Source organism: Haliaeetus albicilla, chromosome 20 (genome assembly GCF_947461875.1).
Source record: "Haliaeetus albicilla chromosome 20, bHalAlb1.1, whole genome shotgun sequence".
Taxonomy (NCBI): Eukaryota; Metazoa; Chordata; class Aves; order Accipitriformes; family Accipitridae; genus Haliaeetus; species Haliaeetus albicilla.
Genome location: NC_091502.1, coordinates 13510168 through 13536612, shown reverse-complemented (window position 1 = coordinate 13536612; position 26445 = coordinate 13510168). Strand labels below are relative to the sequence as shown.

The 26445-nt window shown below is 38.4% G+C and overlaps 1 protein-coding gene across 1 annotated transcript; it reads left to right on the top strand.

Moving 5' to 3' along the window:
• Positions 1-3225: 3225 nt before the first annotated feature.
• CFAP300 (cilia and flagella associated protein 300) lies at positions 3226-26216 on the top strand. Its single transcript, XM_069808322.1, has 7 exons — positions 3226-3528; positions 4026-4107; positions 5758-5830; positions 11466-11632; positions 13861-14033; positions 21324-21390; positions 25821-26216. The coding sequence occupies exons 1-7, from the start codon at positions 3419-3421 to the stop codon at positions 25950-25952; spliced, it is 804 nt and encodes a 267-aa protein (XP_069664423.1). The 5' UTR covers positions 3226-3418; the 3' UTR covers positions 25953-26216.
• The last annotated feature ends 229 nt before the right edge of the window (positions 26217-26445 follow it).

The following is a 26445-nucleotide window of genomic DNA, read 5'->3' as shown; positions in this document are numbered from 1 at the left end:
ACGAGTCCGGATCACCAGACCAGTCTGTAGTGATGAGACAGGTTGAGTCTGGGGTCAGGCTCAGGATCAGTGGGGTTCATGGCCAGGCACAGGCATGCTGTCCATGCAGCTCCAGCAAGGAGCAGGGGCAACAGCTGGGGCTGAAACACAGTTCCCAAGCCAAAACAATGAGGTTCCCACTGAGGTGCCTCACAGCTCTGTCCCACCCAGCTCTTCTCGCAGCCATCTGACCCAAGGTTACAGCAGAGCTGGCCTTGAGTGCAGGCAGCCACATCGCTGGAGAAAAGTGCTTACTGAGTCTCTGCAGGGCCCTGACACCATGATCCAGAAATAAGCTTGCTAGGACAGCGATATGTTAACTCAGGGGACATGGCACCAGCCTCAGTAGTTGAGGCACTTTAGATGTAAAAGCTGTGAGCTTCCTCATGCTGAAGGAGGCTAAAATCTAGATTTCCCTCTTCCCGAGTGAGGGCTCTAAGTGCATGGTGTGAAGGTGGCCACTGTGACTGTGGCCACTCTTTGGTTGTGTTTTACAAGAAAACCTCTGGCAGTTCTCTGCAAGCAGAGGTGTTGCTGCCTGCCTTCACCTGAGGATCCAGAGCCTGGCTCCAGAGTGGACAGGGACTCTTGCCTTGCAGCCTTGGATCACTGAAGGGCAACACTCAAGGTGGGGGTGGAGAAAAGGGGGAATTCAGACATACCAGTGTCTTTCCTGTTTGCTAATTTAGAGATATTTTTAATTGGCTTCTAATTGGCTTCTGTCTCTCTCACAGACCTGAACCTGGAGTCTTTTATCAGTCCAAGTGCCTAGAATTGGACAATGATACCCTGTAAGTCTTTTGTGGGAGCTGAGCTTCACTGTAGTGTACAGTGCTTTCTATTCTGGGGGGTTCTAGTCGTCATTACAGACAAGATGCAGGATCTGGACTTTAATTTACTTTCCATCAGACTTTTCCTACAGTATTTTAACACTGGAAAGACTAATTTATTTCACAGATGTATACTGATAATTATCCCTTTCCTCCTCTGTTCGGCTAATTCATGCAGCTTAACTATCCCTCAGCGATGCTGAAGACTTCTGCAGGAGGAAGGGAGGAGCTGCTGTTCTGGTTCTTCGCTCCCTCCCCGAATGGAACGGGCTGCTGCTCCATCACCAACTGACCTTTGCCTTAAAGACTGATGCACTTCACAAAGGTGCAACAGGGCTGGTCCTCTGTAATTTGAGTTTTGTTTGCCGTAGAAAGGCTGATTTGTTTGCTTTGCACTTAAGGCCCACAGTTTATTCAGGACTGTAAAACTCTTCAAAATCACATATAAGTAAATATGTGAAAAAACAAGCAATGCTGAAAATTAGTCTGGTCAAAAGTGAGGGACTACTATTGCTTAATAATACATACTTACAAGACTTCATTCTGCAGCAGAAAAACCTATTTTCCACCCTCCAAAAATCTTCTGTGAGACCATAAAATCCTTAACTTTTTAAAAAACAAGTTAAATGTGTTAAAAGAGTACTGCGCCTGACTTTCTACTTCAGGCTGTTGTGAATGAGGATAATGAGGTCAGCATTTAAACTGAAAGTCCCAGTTTAAATTTTATTATTGTCAACTGCTTAGAACTGGAAATGTTGAATTATAAAACTACAATAGGTAGATGGCACAACATTAAAGAAATTAATTCCATGGTTTAGAGCTTCCTGTCCTGATCCTCCTGAGCCAGTCCTGAAGTCCTTACTCATTTCCTTACTCCTGATTCATCAAAGCATTTAAACACTCTAGATTTCAGTGGGATTTAAGCATATGCTTGTTGATTCAACACTTTAATCAGAGAAAATCCTCACTAAAGTCAGTAGGAATTTTTGCCCCCAAAGACCTAAAGTTTCACTCTTTTTTTTTTTTAATCCTGTATTTGAGTGTGCACAACTCGAAATTAAAAATTTATGTGTTTGGTAGCTGTTGCTACGCATCACTCCCTGCCCAAACCAGTTCTTTCACTTTGGCTATTTAATCTCTGGCTAGTATTATTAGTGGCAAGAGGAATTTAACAGATGGGCTAGTGCTGGAGTAGGTGGAGACGTGTTGAGAATAAGGTTACAATAATGTTTCAGGTGCCTCCTGTTTAGATCATATTTAAATATTAAGAAGAAAGGCACACTATTCCCTCTTGAACTGTCTCTACCATTGAAACATCTTGAAGTATAGGGTAGCTTTATTTTCTATTGTTGTTTACGTGTAAGTAAAATTTCTTGGGGAAAAAAAATAGAAGTGTGTGGAGAAAACAGGATAGAGAAGATAGGGGGAATGGCTCCTTAAATGTCACATAGCTGCTACACAATAACTTGATCTGCTGAACTGCAGCCCGTTGGTGTAAGCGCTCTTTTACAAAATTTAGTGAGTATGTAGTGAGCGATGAATTCTACTGAAACTATGTTAAAACAGGGTTTCTTAACAGGCTTATGATCTATTTCTTCTGGATTCCTTTGGTACAAGCCTGTTTGACTAACATGTCTTACAAGTTAAATCTGTAGGACGTCTTTTGGGGGCTGATGAGACAGGGGAGTGCATGTCAGCAGTTTCAGCCTTCCTCCCCGCCGTCACAGCACGCTGCACCTTTCTCTTCTGCTTTCTAATCAAATTGAATGGGATTCAGCTGAATTTTTTTTTTTATTAGAAACAAACAAAACCACTGCTAAACCTCTTAGAAATGGGTCTGCTGTTTAGCCCGAGCAACAGATTAATGGGAAAATGACTTTTTTGGAGATTTACGGCAAAGTGAGAGGTGGTTTTGGAGGGGGGTGGATTGCTAAAGGGTATAGCACGAGATGTGCGGCAGCCTTAAACTCTCACTGCTTTCCCTGCAAAGGGCAGGAAATTCCCCAAATTTTGCAAGGTGTCTCTTGCTTTACTGGACTTTTAAAAATAGCTTCCTTAAGTAACAATGTACTTTCCTTAAATTTTCCACCGGGAAGAGCTTAGGCCTTGCCATTCCCAAATGGCTCAACACCCTGGGAAGCAAGAAGCAGCCCTGATTCATTAGAGCTTCATAATTCATAACTTTGCACTTCTCATAATTCGTTTTGGCGTTACGTTATTGGGGGTGGCATTGATTAAGCCAGCAACAGTAGTCCCTGCCTTTGCGTGCCGGTCTGCTAGGCTCTCCTTCGACAACCCTGAGTTCTCCCGGGGCATAGACAGGAGCAGAGGGGAGGAGGGAGAAGGCTGATGTTTAATTAGGGGATTGTATAGGTAAAAATCAAAGAAATCCTGTCAGAAGGGGGACAGCGGTGTCCCGCGGCCCTCACTGGGGAGCGGCGGAACGCTGGTGAGCGGGGCCGAGCCCCGCGGCGGGAGCGCGCCGGCAGAGCACCGCCCGCGCGGCGCCGTTTCCACGGCAACCGCCGAGCCGCCGCCGGCCCTGGAAGATGTCCGCCGGGGATCGGCGCTGCGTGGCGGGCTTCGTTTTCCGCTCCCTGCCCCAGAAAGCTTTCCCCTGCTTGGAGGACAGGGACGTCCAGGACCGACTCCTCAAATGGTGCGAGGGGGAAATCCCGCTGCGACAGGCGCCTCGCTGGGGGTGGCGGGGAGCGATGAGAGGCGGGCGGGAGGGAGGGAAGGGGCGGGCGGTGTGAGGGCTGGGGCCCTCACGGCGCCCTCAGGGCTCCCGCTCTGAAGTGGCGGCGAGTCCGTGTATGTCTCACCTCACCCCCTTAGCTGGAAGTCTCCTCAGTATTTTTCAGGCACGTAAAACGCTTGTTCTGAGGTGCACGGCACTTATCCTTGTCTTCCAGAGTTCGTCAACACCTATTTCAGCTTCTCGGCGTTGCTCTGATGCTGCTTGAGCAGCCGTTGTGCTTCCCCGCCCCTCCCAGGCAGGGTGGGAGGCGGTTGTAAGTGAGAATGAAAAAAAAAAAAAAAAAGTATAATTATTGGTCAGAATAGGACTTTATGTAGTGTACCTAGGCAAAACTGCAGAGCAGGTAAGTACCTAGTATGTCTGCAGAATATTTAATCTCCCTTTTTCCATTTCAGGTCCATGCAAGGCAGGATGACAGCACAAGCGTTCAGTTTTGACCAGCAGTTTAAGCCCTATGAAAAGGATGAATTTGTTATGGTAGTTCTAAGTCCTTTATATTTTAAGTTGACTTTTTTCCATTAAATTATAGCTATTGGGAAACTGCATAATGGCAAACATTGTAGCAGTGTTAGCATGCTCTTCGCCTGTTTGCTGTCTCCTTGAAAGCAGGTGATTTAGGTGTGGTGCTCAAGTCTTACTTTGTGGGTTAACGGTATTGTCCAGTAAAAATATTTCAGTCTGTACTAATGCTACTCTCCTTTAAGAAGGAACAATTTAGTTATCCAAGATTCCCAAGAGTGGGAATCTGAACTGGATGCTGATCTTGGCCACCACATTTAATGTTGGAAAGTCCACCCAGGGGAGACTTTAAATAGTGTACATGCAGTTGGTACTCTTGCTCACAGCTATTACTGCTTTGTCACAGGAAATACACTGTGCAATTAGACATGCATATGCACCATATATGTGAAAATACAAGATTTTAAAATTCGTTGGATACCATTGTGTTATACTGGAGTTTTGGGCTCTAAGCTTTTTGAGACTCAAGTCTTTTCCCGATCTTGTGTCCTCCACTTTTGTTGTCTGCGAAGTCAAATCTGTTCATCTATTTGCAGACAGAAAAAAAAAAAATTTTTGGTTTTAAAAACAGTGGTTTTTTACATCTGTTGTTTTAAAAACAACTCCTTGATTGGTTGTATGTCTACTTTATATTGCTATCCTCGATAAAGAATTCAGCCTCTTTGTATTTTGAAGAAATTCACACAGAAATATACCAATATTTCATCTCCCACTGATAAACATTTCAAATGATTGAAGTTTACAAAATTTGCATTACCTTCTCAATGCTTGTCTCTTTTGAATTAAAAATGTAAAAATATCACTATGAAATTATGAACTCTGAGTAGCTGTGAATTAATTGAGAACAAAGGGACCATTATATTATATAGTCTGATCTCTCTGTATCCCAGAGAGGTGGTAAAGAGATTTGGTGATGCAAAGACTGAAAAATCCATCATTTTCTTAGCAGCTTCGTCAATGATTATTCACTATGCTTGTATACATATACATAAGTGTGGGTTTTCTTAATTGGCTTATCTATGATTTAAACTTGTCAGCTACCAATATTACTATGGATGTCTCCTTTTTTAAATTGATGAATCAATAAGATTGAATACTTCAAATCTTACTGTGGGACATCTTCTCCATCCCTTCAATAACTTATGGTTTCTTCTGTATCTGTTTAATAATTTTTGTGTGTCTCTACACTTCTCCAAGCTTCAAATTTATTTACAAAATGTAAATTTTACAATCATACGTAGCATTTCATTTTTTACTTCAACAACATTGCATGCAGAGATAGAATTGTTTCATCTCTTCTTCCATTTTCTGTTCCTCCAAGGATTTCGTACATCTTATTTGTGTGTTCTTGGACTAAAAGTGGTTTACTGTAAAACCTTAATACTGCATATAAAAATATGTACATGAAGATATCTTGAATATATAAAAGACGCTGGCTACATAACATGTATTTAGTGGTGTGATATTTAGTATCCAAACTGAAAGATCATTCAGAATCTACTTACTAATTGGATCCTTATAATTTACTTTGAAAGTATCCAAGACATTATAAAGGATGATTTTATGTTTCATTTCATTAACTTGTATTCTCTTATTTGAATATTATAGGCATTTTTTAATGACCAAAATGTGAACTCCAGTTTAAAGTTGCTCTCAGCTTCGGGACAATGGACTACATTGGGTAAATTTAGAATAAATTAATCTTAAATAAAAAAGTCTGTGTCGTAACTATTTTTCTCTAAGTTACCATTTTGTAATAATGACAGTTCATATATGTGTATCTTCATCTGGTTGAAATAGCTTAAAGAATTACTTCTTTTACTAAATAATAAGAAAAGATTTTTACATAGTTTGTTACTAAATTGTCATATTTTACACTTTTTTTTCCTTGACCCCTGTGTCGATCCATAAACCAAGCTACTAGAAGTGTTTTTAAACATCCAGTTGACCTGATCGTGTATCCAGACATAATCAACTGCATTAATTGTGGAATTATAGTACTACCTTATTCAGATAATATTTGAAGAAAGACACTCTTCTATAGATGCAACCAGCTTAGGACAGATCTGAGATTATTGCTCTGTTACACATTAAAGTTGAGAGAGCAGAAGATTAGATAGAGCACACCCCCACGCTTGTGTAAATATGCTATCTGCACAACAAAAGTGATCTAGGTGCAGAAAGAGAGCCATGTGATAGGTTGCTCTAGTTGCAATCATAGCATGAGGTTGACTTCTAGTTTGTTGCCATGTCATTAACTGCTTATAACACTTATGTCTGTAGATGGAGATGAGACACTAAACGAGAAAGACCAAAAGCAAATAGCACATGATTTTATGGCACCACTTTGAAATTGTATTTTTGATTTTGTAAATGACACGCAAATTTTCATGAAAATTGTATGTGATAATGTAATGGGATTTTATGCATAATGTGAACTCTGATATCACTAAGTGACTTTCCTTAATAGGAATATTTTAAAAGGGGCTTGTGGGAAGTCCTCAGTTCTCTTCATTTGTCTGCAGATACTTTACTGTGTGTAAATATTTAATGGAGCTTTGGGAATTTTCTAACTTTTCTATTTCAACTCTCTGGAATTGGCATACGTTTTCCCCACTATATACAATGACACTAGACATGGCCACCTTTTTGTCAGCAAAATCCATTTTCCAAACACTGTATCTGGCTGTTAAAACAATTGGAATATATAAGATGCAAAAAATATCTCCAGTTCCTCTTCAGGTACCTCTTTTTCACTCTAGCAAGCAAAAAGAAAATAAATATATTTTGAACCATGGGTAAACCTTTTCCTGCTTTAGGCAAGAATTTTTTTAGGCTATCAGTCTAGCCTGTGACTTGCCAGTCCCTGTAGTGAAGGTCAGTAGGTTACATACCTTGTGTTAAGAGCGGAGGGTCACTTGCCAAGTATCCCAGCTTAACTCCTTATTCTGCTCAGTCTTTCTCAGCACAGAAGTAATGCATTTTGTTCCAAGGACTGGAAGGGTTCCCTTTTTAAATCCTGAGCAGCTGGTATACTCCATTTGCTCTTAAAATTTCATCTTCCCATTCTTTGCCTATTTTTGGTGAGGAATGTTGGCACATTTTTCTATACTTAGTCTTCATGTGCATTTTTTGAAAATATAGTAAGAATTAGCTTTGAGTGGGAGAAGGTAAAAAATGATCTTCTAGTATTTTCTTCTTCAGACATGCCAATATATTAAGCCAGATATATCATTTACTTATCACTGTGGAGTAAGTCTTTTAAAAACAAGTTCCTGTTCTTGAAAGAAAATACTGGAAATGGGCTTATTTTTCTTTTTAGAAAATATGAAGAAAATTACATAACCTAGGTTGATTTGAATACTGTATTCATTCTCTTGCAAATAGGGCTTTTTTGCAGAGGGGAGATATTTTGGATGCATAATATAAGTGGGGTTTAGATAGGTTCTTAAAAACCTCCCTTCTCCTCCCTGCCATGAGCTTGGGCTGAAAGTATATATGGACCTACAAAAAAAATGTTAGCATTATATAAAACATCAATATAATATTACTTTATGAGATAGTTTGTTTTCATAATCCTTTTGTCTTTTTCCAGGCCGTGGTCCCCTTTTACCTTGTCATTAAGAATTTATTTTTCTTTTTAATTCATGGTTTCACTTTCATATTTATCTCTACCTCTTCTCTCTTACTTGTGTATCTCCTTTTCCTAAAATCTGTTTCTAAAAGTTCTTTATTACTTTGTTTTTTTCCTGTGTCTAATCTCATTTTTTTCTTCTCTTGACTGCTTTTCATCCTCACCTTAATATTATCAGACCGTAATATCCTCAGTCTCCATCTGTTAGATCAAAAGGTGGCATAAAACATGGGGTCCCCAAGGAATGCAACATCTACCTCTCTTCTCAGCTCCCCCACGTGTTGGGATTCCTGGTAGCATCCCACAATAGTACATCATCTCAAGGACTCCAGCTTTAACATTACTTGAAATATAACATTTTAGGTAAACAGTACACAAGGATATTCTCTAGTCTGCTTCATCTGATCATGCAGATACTTAATTACCTATTCTCACACCACAATTTTTTGCCTGTTGTAGTAGGGGTATTTTTTTCCCCTCTTGGCGGCTGCATGGCAGAGTACCTGATAGTTCTGTCATGTACTTTAAGCTCCCCTTTCACCTGTTACTCTCATATTTCTAAAATAGAAGCAGCAAAATTTGATGCATACCAACTTATGTCTTGAGACTTGTATTTTTAAATAGCTGTGATGAAAACTAAATAGTAGTTTTTCCTTGGACACACTACTGGCCTTGCACCTGTCAGCAGTCTTAGAGAGGCAGGACTGTATCTGTTTAAGCTCAATTAACACTTGAAAAGTTATCTTCAAAGGGATAGGGTTACTGTCTTTGTGTAAATAGAAATTCAGTATTTGCTTAAGAAAGATTCTTGAGTTGCCATATATACTTGAAGCTCTAACAATTGCTGTCTTTGGAATGGGCTTTTAAAATCTGGAAAGTAATCTTAAATCAACAATTTTTTAGACTACTGTTATAGGTTATAATTTGCAAAAATTTTAGATGTTAATTTGAACCTATAAATCATCAACCTGCACCTTTTGCTTTTGAAATACCATCTTTTTAGTACAGAGCACTGAACTTGTATTATGTAAGTTCTATACAAACTGTTTTGTAAATGGTAAGTTGTAAAATGTTTCCCTGAGGTAAAAATCTTTCTTAAACTTTGGAGGAATTCTAAATATACCTAATCTGGGGTTTATCTACCCCATACTAGATATGCAAAGTGTTCATTTAAAAGTATATTGGTAGCACTTTATAGATATTCCAGAGCTAACTGTTCTAAGAAGCTTAATCTGCTTCAGTACTTCTCAGCTCTTTGTTTTCCACTTGCAGAGTTGTCAAGGCATTTCTTCTTCCTATTTTATTGCTCACTTTTACAGTGTTATTAAAACTGGTCACTCTTTTCCAGGAAATTCTGAATCTCCAATTTCAAATCTCACCTCTCAAATGGAGAATAGGAGCTTCCAGTATATTTAAACTTTTCCATTTATAGTTTGGTTTTCTGAACTACTGAATAAATTACAAAATTCTTGATTATTTTTTTTCCTCATCAAAGTTTTCATAAGATCTTGTTTCAGAGCAGAAGTGTGTCTCCTTTCCTCACCCCCCTACCCAATAAAAGCATAACAGTTTGAAGGCCTATAAATAGCTCAATTTCTTATACTTTGAGCTCAATAACTGGGAAACTGTAAGATGTTTCTTTTTTCTCAAGTCATTTAACATCTGATTGTTATTGGTGTTGACTCAGTTTTTGATTCATAGGTCTTTACAAAATAATTTCTGTTAGAGGCTGATTTAAATTCTATCCCTGTGAAAGGAAGCTGGAGAATTAGAAGTTAGAGGAGTCTGGAGGTGAGGGGTGGGAGAAAGCATAAATGAATAAATAAATAAATAAAAATCAGTTTGATTTTTTCCTTAGGTTGTGAGGCTGTAAGATATGTTTTCTGTGACTTGTGATTTTGGTTACATAATTTGATTATTTTTTGATAGTCGCTATGTGAACAGGTAAGAGAATGTCCTGAACCTTTTTTCTTTAGTAAAAGGTACCCTTTTTCATAACCATAGCTGTAGATGTGAAACCAAGCAATTAAATGCTGCGCTTTTCTCTATAGCTGATTCCCTTTACATCACATTGGCCCAATAAAATAATTATAAAATTTCATGCCAGTATTTTTATCTTAAGTAGACATATCTTCAGGCCATCAACTTGTAACTTCTCTTTAATTTTTTTCTTAGTGTTGATCAGGTAGGTATTACAGTTTACCTGGGTTTAGATAGCAAAATGCTCATATATGGAAGAAATCCCAAGGACTTTTTGGAAGTGTGGGGGCAAGAGAAATATTAGGTTATGCTACACTTGCAAAGATTAGGATCAGAATGAAATGATAGGTGCTCTTGGAAGCATTGTGGTTCATACATCCCTTTTTGGCATGTTTCTGTTCCTGAAATACTGTCATCTAGAGTGAAATCTGGACATTTCCTAAATACTAGTCTTTAGCGATCCTTTAGGTCTGTTTGTCAGGACACCACTTAATTTTATCTTTAATTGTATGGTCAAAAGCCTTTTGACATTGTGATGGTGTTGACCAATCTCCCATCAAGGGAACCTACAGAGGAGAAAAGATAAGAGTAACTCATGGAAAGCTGTGAATATTATCTCTGCCAAGACACATTGCCTTTGTGTTGCATGTTCATGCATGCTCATGCTCACTTGTGCTCTCCTCCCCTCTTCTGTTCGGAAGCACTTTGAAAGGTGTTCAGGGGGACTTGGAGATGAGTAGAGAATACATTCTAACATTTGGTCTGAGCACTTGGACTGTAGAGAGCAGATGGAACTGGACTGAGTCCAAGGCTTCTTAAACATGGAGTATAATGCTATTTGAGATGCCATAATTTATCTAACACCACACATACAGATTTGTAGATGTAACACTGTATATAGAGAAGATATGTGCCCTTATGGACTGATACCTCATTAAGGAAAATACTGTAGGGCATCTCAAATGGCACTAGATGTCTACGAGCAAAAGGATCAGGCCTTGGATAACTTGCAAGTACAGAAAACATAAAAATTGTAGAAAAATGTACTCTGCACTTAATGATTATAGAGATAATAGTCCAGATTCATACCAGAAGTGCTATAATAGCACTTCTGAAATAACTGGTTAGTAAAGCTTACAGTAGCTACAAAATAACTTTTCAGAAAGTTCAGATATAATACTTAAGAAACCAAAAATTCATCAGGGCTGTGTTCATTTTGGTTTTTACTTTGTGGGGTGCTGTTAGCAGTTATTGACTTTAGTACTTCATCACGCCAAATTTGGTATTTGTTCTCAGATTCTTTAAGGCTTAAGCTGTGGAATATGATTTTCTAAGGGTGTGACCTAACATGATGTTAAGTTCACCAGGGTGTTTCATCTATTACTTGTTTCTGTTGATAGTATTACCGACAGGGGGAGCAAACACATGAGTCTTAATGGAGGGTAGCATTCAGATGAATTTAATGTTTTCTTTACGCTTGTTTCTTTCCTAGCTTGCTTTGTTTTTTGAGGGACTGTGTGATTGAGTCATTGAGTTTGTGATCTGTATTTTTTTAAAGAATATATCACACAACCGTTTAGAAAAGTTGATTATTTCCAAACTGTATCGAATTACAAATTACTGTAAAACCATTAGTTCATGGAAATTCTCCTATTTTATTTATTGCAAGAGACTTGGAGTGAAGCCTTCCTCTATATTCCAGGTTCCAGAGTGACAAAAATTGAAGCTACAGTGGTGCCCTGTACACAGATTTCCATGTCATTTTTTGATCGGCTATACTCTGAAGGAGTTGTTAGAGAAACTGGAGATATTGTGAAATGTTATGATGACTATTATGATGATATTCTCATCTCTGATGAATTAAGGAAGGTCAGTATAGCAATGAATAATTTCTTATGATTTTTCATACTCTATTAGGTACCATAAGGACACATTTTTCAGTGGTTTTTTTTTCTGACAATACATGCTTTCCATGGTAAAAATGGCCATCAATAGCCACATGATAGAAATGACTGAGGTACTGCAGTGCCTGAATGTGTGAAAGCAATGGCTGTTTTCCAGATGGGCCTTCTTTCCTTTTCAGGTGGGAGGAAAAGGTAAAAACTTCTTCTACCAACCCTTGTCTCAGGTAGTCAGTGCTTGGGGGGTGAGGGGGAGCAGAAATGCAGCTACTCATTTGCCTAGGAGGGGAAAACAAGTGGTACCAATGGAAAGGTCCCGTGATACCCAGAGCTGTGGGTTCATCCAACCTTCCAGGTAGTTGAAGAAATTGAATGTAGTCAATAGCTACATCCTGAAGCATTCCTAGCCGGGAATGCTGACCATATCATATGTGAAGGCATTTAAGGAAAGTCATCTTCATGTATTTTCACTGAAACCAAGGAGAAGAAACTATGAAAAGGGAAATTATTTTTCAGTGTAACACTGGAAAAGGACTAAATATAACTCCTGAACAGGCCTGCAAGGTAAAAAACTGTTTGTTGTACCCCAGTGGAAGTGTCAGAGAGCAGATTATTCTGAAAAAGAATCTCTCTGACAGTGCTACCTTCTTAATTAACATATGTCTTCACTGTGTTTCTTTTGAAGCTTCATAAACTAAAACTTTTTTTTAACTTATGTTTGTTTAGCATTAGCAAAGCATAGTGTGGGAGAACTGGATTTTGCTCTTCCTTGTATATATAATCAACATAAGTACTTAATAATTATAGAGTTGCACTCATTTGCACTTGGCAAACCCTTTGAAGGCAATGTATTTGAACCAGTGACACTGGTTACAGGATGTGGCCTGAAATACTGGTCTGTCTTGTAAAGTTCTGGGAAATAGATAGAACTCAAGCTCATGTTTGAATTTCAGATGTGGTTTGTAGCCTAGCAGTTCAAAATACTATGTATTTATTTATAAGCTGGGTGCGTGTGAATTTTTTTCTGAAAATTAAGTATATTTGATGTAGGAAAGTGACAGGCATCATTTAAAATAAGAAATCATTGGGGTTTCAGTCTCTCCAGTTTCCTTCCCTTAGAAGGGATGTGTGTGTCTGCATTTACAAGTTGAAGGATTCACATTTGTTTGAAATGAATGTGATTCCTACTCGTACAACCTAAGAGGGCAGAAAGAATTAAGAGTCAAAATCTTCCAGGAATGACGTCAAATCTTCACATTAAATTAGTCAGCACCCTAGGACAATAGACTGTAGGGGGCAGCAAACTGTCTTGTCTGCTGGTGTTGGAGGGTGGCCCTCAGCTGCAAAATGCCACGTTTCTTTCCTACCTACCAGGTCTTCTCTTGCTTCAACCAAGAAGGGGGTGGGATACGTATGAGGTGGCCATCAACAACAGTTGCTGCCCTGACCCCTTTTTACTCAGGTTGTGTAGTAATGTTATAAAGAGGGCCAGAGAGCGGTAAGTTCATGTGTAGCTTTGACCAGTTTGCCTGAGTTGGCATCTGTGGTTTGGCTGATGTGACTCAAACATCTTGAAGCCATACTGAGTTACAATTCCTGTCCACCCTTACAGTGTGCAGTGTTGGAACTAATCTAGCAAGTCCTCTGTGTTCACATAATATTGCAGCAAAAAGCAGGTGGGATGCATGGAGGCAGCTGGATAGCATGTCTGGTTAATCCAGGCTACAGATAAAGGCTCACTAGAGTCTGCAGTAAAGAATGATGTGCGTTTGAGGCATCTCCTCTGGGAGATCCTTGGGATTCCTTTACAAATGTGAGATAACTGTGAAAACTTAAAGTAAAAAATCAAATGTAGGCAATGTTACCAAAGACAAACTAACTGCCAGTGATCGACATGCCAAATATAGCTATAGATTATTTTCAGATTATTGATTATTTCATTAGCATGATGAGCAATTAACCAGTGAATAACAAGACTCTTGAAAAATCTTCCCTTATGTCTTGTGGGCACAAATCTGACAGTGATTCTGCTTTATATTGTATCTATAAATTTTGAACATAATTGCATCATTGGAAGATGCATTGGACATAAACTCTGTGTGACATACAGCAAAGTAGTTGCATTGTTTATAAACTTAATCTCAAATAAGAAATTTTCATCTATTCAACTTCTTTGTTATTTTCTTGTTCCGCAAGGTCTTGCTTCTTGAAGATTCAGACCATTATGACTTATTCAGTCAACTGGATCGCAAGGAATTTCTATTCTGTCTTTTTAAGCATCTTTGCATTGGAGGAACTCTTTGCCAGTTTGAAGATGTAGTTGGTCCATACTTAGAAACTACAAAAGCTTTATATAAAGACTTGGTGAGGTAAGTGTTTTCTGGTTTATACAATTGTATATGTATGTGCTGTGCATAGATACTTTGTGTCAATTTATTGTATCAATTTATTGTATAAATTTATTGCTCGTTACTGCTTCAAAAATGGGGCTGTTATTTGATCAATCTGCATGCTTATTTGTCTTCAACTATCAAAATACCATGTAACAATGCTAATAGTTCAATGGAAAAAGATATGCAATTTTAATGGCATCTGTCCCACATAAAAACTTTTTTTATACTACATATATGGACATTGATGTTTTATAATTCAACTCCCATTTTAAAGATTTTTGTTTCTGTAATTGTCTACTGAAAACATGGCATGGCATTGGAACCAGATTGTGTTGCCACTGTCATTGATAAAATATCAACAGTTAAGTCTTGGATATATAGTTAGACTACTTTCAAGCTGCTTTTGGCTTAGGATTTAAAAATTGAAGTACTTCAGTTGTAATTTTTAGTTCTGTATGTATTTTATTCCAGCTGATTTTTTTTTTTTAAATACAGTTGGATTTTGGCATTCTTAATTCCACAAATACACTTCTCACAGCATAAAGCTAAGGGTGAGAGAATCTGGCTGTTCACAAGATGCAGTGGACTAACACACATTTTTGCCAGGTCTGGTGTATGGAATCGTTTGGAATTTTATGTATTTTTTTTCTTGAGATTAGAGGTGATTGATCAGAGGTTCAAATTCAGAAAAAACAGGCAATTTTTTGCCCTGTTTTGATTTGTCCATATGCTGACTTCTCCAATTGACAAAATTTCTTATTTCCTGGTTAGTGGGAAATGGAATGTAGTTTTTGGTTATGCAAAGACTCATTCCTAGTTAAGCTAATGGGAATATGAAGATCATCAATAATATTACCAAAATATTATATTATATTATACTTTGCCACTCATAATAAGTATTTGTGGGGTAGTATAAAGAACAATATTAACCTGAACAATGGAAAACAATTGCAGACCTCTGAAATGAGAGATAGTAGAAGAACTCTGATAATGTGGATACTAAGTAATGCACTACAATGTACACTACAAAGGCTTCAAATTGCTTAAAGTAGGAACTGATATTTTTCTTCCTTCTCAGTTCTATTTGGAATGGTGTGATGACCAATTGACTCCTATTTTAAGGTTATACACAAGCATATTAGGTGAAAAATCGTGTAAGATGTATTTGTCATTGTCTGTTCTTAAAATGTCTTTGGATAAATGTAAGAGTAAAATTTATATGTCTGAACAAAGATACAGTGAAAGGATTAGACCCAGTGATTCTTAAACACCTGAATATTTCTTTACTTGTATAGCACTTGTGTATAGATTGCCATATCCAAACAAAATATTTAAAACAAAGTATTTGGCTGGTTTTGGGAATTTTTCATAATACTTAACCAAAGAAGCTTATATATCTTTAATAACTTCTAAGCAGCTTTCAGATTTTCTAATGGTCAGCACTTTTCAGGGTGCAAGTTGATTTAGTGATGTGCTGTTTCCCAGAGTCATCTAAAATAAATGATTAAAGTAGCAGTAGAACAGTTGATACTTTTAGAGAAACCACTGAAACAGAGAAATTGAGCGTTATCAATATTCCAAGAAGATTTTTTAGAAATAATTAACTTAGATTGCTGCATGTATTAATTTGAATACTGTGATTAGTCACCAGAGCTTTTTTCTTAGTGTGATTAGTTTTGTTATTTTCATATCATACGTAGATGGAAATCAAGTGGGTTCTTCAGAAACAGAGAATATGACATAAAAGGATCTATCAGTGCTTCAGCTCTACCCTCCCCTTTCTTTTAAATTGTTCACTCTGCACTTGAAACAAGCTGTTTGTTACCTTAATCCTTGGCCTTAGTTGACACTGCATTGACTACAGCTGCTTCTGCTCTTGTGTTGTTGAATTGACCTAGGACAAAGCACAGATCCAATCAGTTCCTTCACTTTATTGCTTTCCTTTGCTGTTGGTTTCTCCTAAACATTTTCAAGTTTTGTTCTAAGCCACTCCTTTTCTTTACCTTCCTATCTCCTTAAACCTTTTCCCCCTCTTTTTCCTTTTCCTGCTGTAAAATTTGATAAGGATGTCAAGTAGTTCTTGTTACCTGGGAAAAAAAAAAAGCTGCCAAAATCTTCCCCACAATTTCATCCTGCTTTCAAGGTTTGCTTTTTGTATACCCTCAACCTGTTCCCTGTTGACCCTTTATATGTTTCTGTGATTTTTCTCTTGTGTGCTACTTCTGTCCTTTATACAATATCAGGAGAAAACCTTTCAAGATCCATTCCTCTGGTTTTTGGTGTTTGGGTGGTTTTTTGTTTTGGTTTGGTTTTTTCCAGTTGGCAGCTTGCTTTCTATCCTCCAAAGTTTTGAAGTACATCTACTCAGTCATGTGACATAACTGATCTTCAATATTTATCTACCATGTGTCTCTCCATTTCTGTGCCTATAAATGTCTTCTGGTTTCTCATTGCCAGTGGAGCTGGCGTTAACACTGACTAGCAGTTGAAAAAGAAACTAATAATTTAACTAAATCTTTTATCTTGCTCCTCTGATATTAAGTTCTCTGTCAGTCCCATGAGAAAACTTTTGATCTTGACATTTCAGACTTTCTGTTCCCCTTCACAATCATAGTTGTCTCCTGCTTTGTCTCATTTCTCCCCACCCCCAGTTTATCCAAAATGATGTTTTGTTACCACCATCTTAAGACAGAAAAAGCCACTGAAAGAATAAGCAATGCAGCACTGAAGACAGATACTCATGCCACAGTCTTGACTTAATTTCTAGTTTCTAGTCCATGCTCTGCACTGTGTTACTTACTTCATTTTTGCATAAATTACACCAGAACATAAAGCAATGAAAATTACTTTCTTATGGCCTCTTATTTTCAGTAAACAATTGCTAATGAGAGTAGTGGTCTCTTAAATTCTGTTTACCAACCAGTTCACCTTCAAATTCCTGTTGAATATCAAATATTCCTTAAATTCTTCTTTTCTAGACTGCTATCCTCTGTCTGGTTTCTTTTCATCTTGGACTGCAGTCGCATTGGATACTTTCTACTCTTTGTAAAGTGATATTAAAAACTTTTTGTGGTATTAAAGAATTCTGTAAACTGTATTCTTAACCTTCAATTTTTATGTCTTGAGGGCTCAGAACGCTTGGTGAAAACCAAATGGATAGTACAATAATTATTAGCTGCTATCTGATGTGCATTGAAAAACTAGCCCCCACAGATGAACTTAATCTAATCATGATGTGCTTGTAGAGGTGTAAACCACCACTCTTTGGTCCTGTAACAGTTTTTCTTATGGAAAAGAGCCTTGGCATGAAGAGTTCCACAAGTCTCTTTGGTGCCAGGAGTGGCAGGCCTCTTATGAGCTTTTCCCCACTTTCCTATAGCCTTTCTTCTGGCCTTTCCTGAGTTCTAACTCCAAGGCACTAGTGTTCAAAATAGTGTAAAAAGGCTTGAGATTTCATTTCATTAAAGCATTTCCATGTATATTGCTTTATTATCAGAGAACGCAATAATCTTTTGAAATTAACTGCTCTAGATATTTTACAAGCACAGCTAGGGACTTCCAAATACAACTATTAAATGGCCGACATTTTCTCCTTTGTAAAAAGAGTAATAATTGCTTCCTAATTAATTAATGCACAACTTGTTGTCTGTTACTAATCCAGCAGTAATTAGTCTGTGACCAGTTGAATCCATCCAAAATTTTAGCATTAAGTGTCACATCCTGTGTAACCTAAATAATTTCAAAATCCTTGTTGTAGTATTTTTGGTTTAGTTAAAGAATACATTTACATGACAAAAACTTGTTAATTAAAATATAATCTATGAATCTTTATTGATAAACCTTGTCTTCTATACTTAACCCCTGATTTTTCTGACAGTGTCTCTCCACGGTGACAGCTGCTGTAGTACCTTGTAGTCATTGTTCTCTTCTTTCTTCTTTGCCATCGCCATGCCCTTTCCCCCATATTACATGAATTTATGCGAAAGCCTTGAGTTGTTCTTTTAATGTTTGGAAAGGCTAATAAAATATTGCCAGTAAGGTTAGGATATAAATAGAACCCAAGGCGAATTGAGAGACAATGAGGAAGTTTGCTTTTCATAAAAAGAGAATAGATGCCCATTAAAAAGATGAAGGAACTACCATATTAAATGAATAGTTTAGAAGTTAACAATTTGAAAGAACAAAGGGGGGTATTAAGACTATTTTTAAGGAAATACTATCCTCTTCAAGAAGAGAACATAGTTTTTTCTAAAACCTTTTAGGGAAAACAAAAAAAGAAATAGAGCACATGAGCTTGTCAAAGGCAACCTCCTGGTTTCTTTCAAGTTGGCAAGGGAAGAATCTCATCTGATTTTGGCAGATATATTCTTTTGCCTTAAAAATTAACCAAAGTACTAGAAATAAACACTCAGTCTGACAAATGACTTACAGGAAGCTAACCACAAGGGGAATATTTCTCAAGGCAGTGGAATAAATAGGAAGGCTTATCCTCTGTCACCCCTTACTTTGGTATCCTAGATATATATATAACATAAAAATTAAGAAACCAGAAACTGAAAGCATTGTTTTCAGACACAAGAATATGAAGCCAGAATAACTTAATACAACTGTAGCTTTAGCAGGTAGTGATATGCCGTAGAAAGCGCTCACCCCACTAACCCTCCATACCTTGTTCTGAAAATTGTCACTCTTTCAGCAGAGATGGTTAAACAGTTTCTGAACTGCTGCAGTTTACAGCCCGGTACATTAGCATAAACTAACATCCATGTTAGTTTATCTTAATATGCTAGTCTGTAAACTGCAGTGGTTCAGAAGCTGAGTCATGAACCAGTTGAGCTGTCCCTGCTGGGAAGGCAGTAATCTCTAGAGGGGTGGTAAGGCAGACAACTGGGGCCAGTACCAGTTTCAGCAATGCTGTCTTAATCCACTGTTGAGTATATCAACATGTCAGCTGCAACAAAAAATTCTGAGAAAGCCTCGTTACTGACTCACCACAGGAAAGATCAACTTCACATTATAGGCTTAATTCATACATGACTGTGTCATTACTCTATAGATGAAATCAGTTAATTGGAAAGTCAATTTCTTTTATTGGTTGGAGAGACTGAATCAACAAAGATTATGTTGGTTGATTTGGGGTTTGTTTGTTCTTATAAAAAGAAGCTTTGCGAAAGCAGTGGTAATAGGGGACTGCTGTCACAGACAGCTTGGAGCTGGTGCGGTGTACAACTGGGCTGTGTTTAACACACATCCTCTAGCAACTTGGCTATATTGGGACCTTTCCAGGGAACTGAATCCGTTTGTGACAAGGCAGGTTTTGAGCTATGCATTTCTTGGAACTGTATAAGTATGGAATTTATAAGGCTTAACTGCTCCACAGTGAGTTAATGTAAATAGGAATCTGTGAGATTAGATAAAATAATAGAAGTTACATGATCTAATTTATGAAGAAATGTAAGCATCACTTAAAGCAGACCTGAGGAAAAATGACAGATTTCAAAATACTTAAATTCAAAATATGTTGAGATGCCTGGATGCTTTGCAATAATATCTTAGTGTTATTAGTAACTGTGATGAAAGAAATGGCAGTCTTCACAACAAACACACTCTAGATATACGTAAAAATTCAGAACTAATGTCATCCTAAGTTGCATAGCTGTCTATATATACAACATTCCAAAGGAGGAAAAATGAACCTATACTATAATTATATATTAATTAAAAATGAGCTAAAGTCTGCATTTCTTCACCAGTACTGCTGTTGCTTCTTGTAATCTATATTAAGGTGCACTTTACTTCACAGTTTTTTTTCTCAAAGAATATATGAAAAAAATTTTACAAAATGTTTAGCTGAATTACTTTTCATAGCTATCAAAATGCAAACTTTATATTGGAGTCATCTAGGCCTCGGTAATATTGCTGTGATTTAGTAGCTGGAAACAGCAAAACGAACTCAGATGACTAGATACGTTCAATAGTTTTCAATAAAATGACCACGTTATCTATGGTCAACGTACCTTTTCATGATCAACGTGACATGAGTTTGTGGTGGGTTGGCTCTGGCTGGACGCCGGCTGCCCACCAAAGCTCCTCTATCACTCCCCTCCTCAGCTGGACAGGGGAGAGAAAATATAATGAAAGGCTCGTGGGTTGAGATAAGGACAGGGAGAGATCATTCACCAATTACCATCACAGGCAAAACAGACTTGACTTGGGGAAATTAGTTTAATTTATTACCAATCAAATCAGAGCAGGATAATGAGAAATAAAAGCTAAGTCTTAAAACACTTTCCCCCACCCCTCCCTTCCTCCCAGCTCAACTCCACTCCTGATTTTCTCCACCTCCTCCCCCCAGCAGCGCAGGGGGACGGGGAATGGGGGTTGGGGTCAGTTCATCACACCTTGTCTCTGCCGCTCCTTCCTCTTCAGGGCTAGGACTCCTCACACTCTTCCCGTGCTCCAGCGTGGGGTGCCTCCCACGGGAGACAGTCCTCCACAAACTTCTCCAATGTGGGTCCTTCCCACGGGCTGCAGTTCTTCATGAACTGCTCCAGTGTGGTTGCCTTCCATGGGCTGCAGTCCTTCAGGGACAGACTACTCCAGCGTGGGTCCCCCGCAGGGTCACAAGTCCTGCCAGCAAACCTGCTCCAGTGTGGGCTCCTCTCTCCATGGGTCCACAGGTCCTGCCAGGAGCCTGCTCCAGCACGGGCTTCCCACAGGGTCCCAGCCTCCTTCGGGCACCCACCTGCTCCACCGTGGACCTCCCTGGGCTGCAGGGGGACAGCCTGCCTCACCAAGGTGTTCCCCACGGGCTGCAGGGGAATCTCTGCTCCAGTGCCTGGAGCACCTCCTCCCTTTCCTTTCTTCACTTAGTGTCTGCATAGTTGCTTCTCGCATGTTCTTGGTCCTCTCTCCCGGCTGCAACTGAGCAGGGTTTTTTTCCCCTTCTTAAATCTGTTATCCCAGAGGCGCTACCACCGTCACTGATGGGCTCGGCCTTGGCCAGTGGCGAGTCCATCTTGGAGCCGGCTGGCATTGGCTCTGTCAGACATGGGGGAAGCTTCTAGCAGCTTCTCACAGAAGCCACCCCTGTACCCTCCCTGCTACCAAAACCTTGCCACACAAACCTGATACTCTTAATTTGAACTTGATCAAATTTGAGTGAGAACACAGTGCATATGTTATAAAAGTATTTATTAAATGAAGGATTCTAATAATCAGTGCTTACTGTACATATTAAGTATGTATTTTTCCCCTGTATTTCAGTGTTCAAAAGAATCCTGAAACAAAAGAAATATGTATAATTTCTACAGTCTTCAGAGTGTCTGCATATGTAAGTATTAATGATTTTTTAGTACAGGATTTTTTTTGAGGTAACATGCATAACATGAAAATAATGAATTGACATTTACACAATGAAAGCTTAATATTCCATTTTAAAGGGCTATTTTTCCATAGTCGTTGTCATTTTTTATTCATGAGCTCTTTCCCTGGTCTCATCCTGCTTTCTTGTCCTCTTTACTAACTCTTCATCAGTAACCACCAACTAAAGTTTTATTTGGTAGCTCACTAAAAATAGTTTTACTCGATTACACTTGAAGTCTTAGTAGTCATCCAGAAACTAGTTTATGAAAAAACCATATCTTTAGGCTTGAATAATTATGGGTTTAGATCTACTTGAGATAGCAGTAAGGATTAAGAATCCACTTTTGACTTTGTATAGTTCTGGTTTTAGAAATGTTGCTAGAAACTTTCTGAATAGCTTGTATTGCATCTGTTTCTGTACAGACTGCAAGGAAGTTTAGTATACAAAAAGGCTGGGGTGGTGAGATGACTGCTAACCTCTTTTCCCCTCCCTTGTCAAGTCTCATTCTTATCTGTTTCTCTTGCAAAATCATACACTTGCCATCAAGATAAGTTTGAGAACTGGCTGCATGTTTACTAGATTCAGCATATCTGTCATTTAATTGTTATAGTAGGATGAACTACTCCAAATTCTTCTTGAGTAACCAGAATATGTAATAATTAAATGTCAGATAACATACCCACTTTCAAAAGAACTAGCTGATGTCATTTCAGACTGCACAAACCTCCCTGTAAGTTGCCAATAGCCCATTTGTTTATCTGTGGGTCATCATCTTTTAGGTACTACGCGTGATTCATAAAAGAGTTTTGAAAGGTTTTTGAAAATAAGCAGTTTATGGGTGTATCAAAATTTACCTTTCTACTAGGCTGCAGACAGTAATAAAAATAAAATAAAAAAGCAAAACCCTGATAACTTGATGTTCTTCTGTTATTAGTTTCCTCCCCATCTCTGAATCAAATGATTGATGTGAACTTTGCAGATTTCTATGTTTAGGTAGATGCATGATATTTAAGAGCTCCCCTAACTGTCTTTGCCATACATTAAATATCATCAGTATTAAAAAACAAGAAAAGAAAAAAAGACAAACTTTTGCAACTTTTTGAAAACAAAAAGTGGATGGACAAAAGATGATCCAGTGTAAATACAGAGCAGCCTATCCTCCCTGTAGCCTTGGGGGAAAATTGGGCTTTACTGCACATTCTGAAAATTTTGAGGTGAAGGAGAATTGTGAAATTCTGGTTTCCATTAAAGAACATCCTGAAGAATTTTCTCTCAGAATAGAGAAAGGCTTAAACTGGTATGTTGAGATTTTTTGATGGCTCTGTGGATCAAAACTCTTTAAACTCTGCCTGGAAATTACAGGAAGGGCACCTACTGGAGCACAAATATTTTGTGCTTGTGATGAAAAGTTTCTCTCAAGGAGATAACTACGTTTCTGCAGTAGATTTAGTTTCTGAGTTCATTTGGTAAATAACTGTAGAGTGTGTTATAATCTTAATGTTGAGCTGCCAATTTTTAAGCCATTTTCTTGGTTTGTATCTGAAAGAAATGAACATACCCCTCTTAGCCTGATATAAATTTTTAAAAAAGCTGTTCTGGTAAAAGTGACTTGAAGAGCAGCTGAGAAGCTAGAAGAACACACATTTTTGCAAGCTGGATTAATAAATGGACAAATAAATACACTTGTGTATTTGCACCAGTACAAATGGAATCACAAATTAAAAACTATGTAACATCATCCTGAAACCATCCCTTCCTTTTTATTAGGTTTCTAAGCTCTGGCTAAGAAGCCCTTGTTTTGGAAACAGTATCTAAAAAAGCATGCTATTAGAGATGTAAATATTTCAAGGTGTAGTTATAAATGCCTGTAGATCTGTTTAGCATCAAGACTCGATAGACCTGGGCATCAAAGAGAAATAATTTTCAATCTTGTGACCAAGTACTCTGTTGAACTCCAAATACCCTTGAGAGCTTTGGGGCTTGCACATAATGAAATGTTGTTACAGCTGAAGTATTTTGATGCTAACTGGTGTTTTGGAACTTTCTTTACCTGAGCCTGAACTATGGCAGTGTTAGAAATCACTGTAATGCATAGTTTATTCAGAAAGTATTAAAAAAACCAATTTTGTTAGTTAAATGATGCAGTTTTGAGAGATGTTCAGCAGTATCTTTATTTCTGTATAATGCTATGCATTATGCTATGCATATGTACTCTTAAATCATCAGCTGATTATCTGTGTTCCTACAAAGAAAAAATAAAATTATCCTACTCTAACATCAGTAAATCAATCATTACACCCCCTGCATGTCTGAACCAAAGTCCACACTGCAGATGAAATTGGTATGATTCTTAATTGGTGTATGTGCACCCTATTGCTCTAAAAACCAGAGTAAGCCTGTGTAAATGCCGGAGCCTTTATGCTCAAGTATTTTAGGGGGTTTATGAGCTCTTTTACTAATTAAAATAAATCTAAGGACCCTTTTCATTTAATTAGAGTATATTTATTATTTTTCTGATACCAGGTTTGGTGTATTCTAGAGTTCCTTGGAATGCCTCATCACCAGAACTTAACTCTTTTTTGTTCTTGAGTTGTTGCACAAATGTTCAGTCTGCTAACACTGCCTTTAAACAGTTAAAACCTCTACTGACATCAGTTGGTTCCATAAGGACTGCAAGAGTGGGACCTGCAGTAGCAATAGGAAAAATGTTTAATGAGCAATCACATCTTGATGTTGGTCTTCTCTTGGTTTTTTTTTGGTTTCATGCATGAGCTTAGGTTATTTTGGGGTCGAACTCCAAAGGCATTGTGATGCTGAGAACTGTAAAATCTTAAAGCTTGCTCTCCTTACTGCAGTTGAGAATCCAGTGTTTGATACACATGTATCCCTAAAAAACACCTGAAGAGAGCTAGGCATCTTAAAATCGGAGCTACAGAGCTTGTATGCTGCGTTGTTTAAAAATAGAATGTTATTTTTAGCTTGCCGCATTTGACTGCCATCGGAAAATGCTGTGAATAAACATTATCAAATGTCTACCTGTCTTAAACAATGCTTTTTTTGGTAGTGCTTATCTTAATTTAAGATTTATGGTCTTGAATAATCCCCCAAAGAAAGATACCAGAACATACAGTAGAAGGTTCATCCTCTTTGAAATAACAGGAGAGAAAATGGGGTGCCAGTAACAGCTACTGGATAAAATTCACAAATGGTCCTTGGAGAAGAAATTGGAACACAGACCTTTTCCTTCTAAGCTGACTGCCTTAACCACTGAGAGAGGTTACAGTTTTCATGTTTCCTTGGTCCAAAAAAAAAAGTTGGATTATTTTATGGAAAGGAAGACAGCTTCAACAAAAGAATGTGAGAGATGTGCCTCTAATCTGGAATAGTCTGTAGTCAGGAGTTTAAAATTTTCCTGGAGAAAATGGACAATATAGGCAATATAGGAATTTCCCTCAGGCAAAAAAGTGGTACAGAACCTACATCTCTTCAACTGTTGTATAAAGGTGTCTGGGAGCAGGAGGAAACCCTTACATGTTTTAAAAGAAAGGAGGTGGAGGTGTCAGCTATGTATTTGTTATCTTTTAGATGCTCAATTACCAGACTGAATGAATAATAATAATAAAAAAAAAAAATCAACCCTCCAAAAATCCCCCCATCTAGTTTCTGGATCCCTACTGGATTTGAAGCGTGTGTCAAGCTGTGCTGTCCTGTCAATGCTGAAGCTTTTGTTGACACGTGCAGACTTAGGATGTTAAACTGAAGAGCCCAGTTCTTGTAGTGTTGGTTGTCAGCTGAACGTGTTTTTTCAGAATGAGGATTTTGGAGCTAGTTGCCTAGACTCCCTTCAAGCTCTTTCCGAGGACTGGCACACAAAATGTTTTCAAGAACAGTTTAAAGTTGTTAATAAGAGCTGTAATGAGGGTTTTCCTTCAATGCAAATATTTGAAACTGAACAGATGCATTAGCAAATGTTAAGTGAAAAAGAATTCCCGATAGAACAGCTTTATGTATTAGCATAGAGTCCCTGAACATTTTTCTGTTTCAAAGGAAACACGACTGGACCCTTGGATATTTAATCATCCGTATTTTAGGCCCTAACTGTGTAAATACATGCTTACATGTTTAACTTCACGTTTTGTATTAATATTACATTTGCCTCAGGGTTATTGGAACTATGCAGACAGAACCGTGCATTTAGAATGCCGTGCATTTTGTAGTGTCGAGATCCTCATGGAGTCACAATGCCGCTTAAATGAACTATGGTGTATTTGTTCTGTTTTGCCATGAAAGAAAAAGTTACAATGGGAACAAAGTGATACATTTCATTCAGATTTTACCAATTCTCTCATGGGTATCCATGTTGTCGCTAATACTTTTTTTTTTTTACTTCCTCTCAGGATGATAATGGCCTATGTTACCCTTCAAGCAAAAGCCACGAACAGACTTTTGCCTACTTGATCGTGGATCCCTGCAAGCGACACGTACATGTTCTGTATCACTGTTTTGGTGGAGGCTTATTTACTAACTAGTTATGAACCTGGCTGTTCTCCAGTTTTATGATGGGGGTGGCCTTCTCTCTGCACGAATTCAGGTAGAAATTGCCTCGCTTTCTTACGAGGAAGGATGTGCTCCTCGATGACATGCTCTGAATGGCTACACGTTCACGTCGATGTTACTATGTGGTTAAATGACAAAAGTTTTTCTGTATTTAAAAAGCCCACTTCCTGAAGCCGTTTTCCCGGCAGTTTTGCCCCCCCCGCCCCGTTTTATCTAATAGAAGGTATTTCTCTAGATGTCTCGTCCCTTTAGGAACCGGCTTTTCAGATCCGCGACACGTAAACGCAGGGGGAAGCTCCAGAGCCAGTGAAATCGCAGCGGAATCGGGAGAAAGTGCGTCAGGCGGCCCGGCCCGGCCCGGCCCGGCCCGGCCCGGCCGACCTCCCTCCCAGCCCCCCGCTGCCCCTCGCCCCCAGCCCCTGCTTCGCCCCGCGCCGTAACAGCCCCGGGAGGCCGGGGCCGGCC

Coding starts and splice junctions, on each gene's coding strand:
- CFAP300 (XM_069808322.1), top strand. CDS start 3,419: ATGTCCGCCGGGGATCGGCGCTGCGTGGCGGGCTTCGTTTTCCGCTCC. Junction 4,108..5,757: donor AAAAGGATGAATTTGTTATG/GTAGTTCTAAGT, acceptor TGAATATTATAG/GCATTTTTTAATGACCAAAA. Junction 14,034..21,323: donor TTATATAAAGACTTGGTGAG/GTAAGTGTTTTC, acceptor CCTGTATTTCAG/TGTTCAAAAGAATCCTGAAA.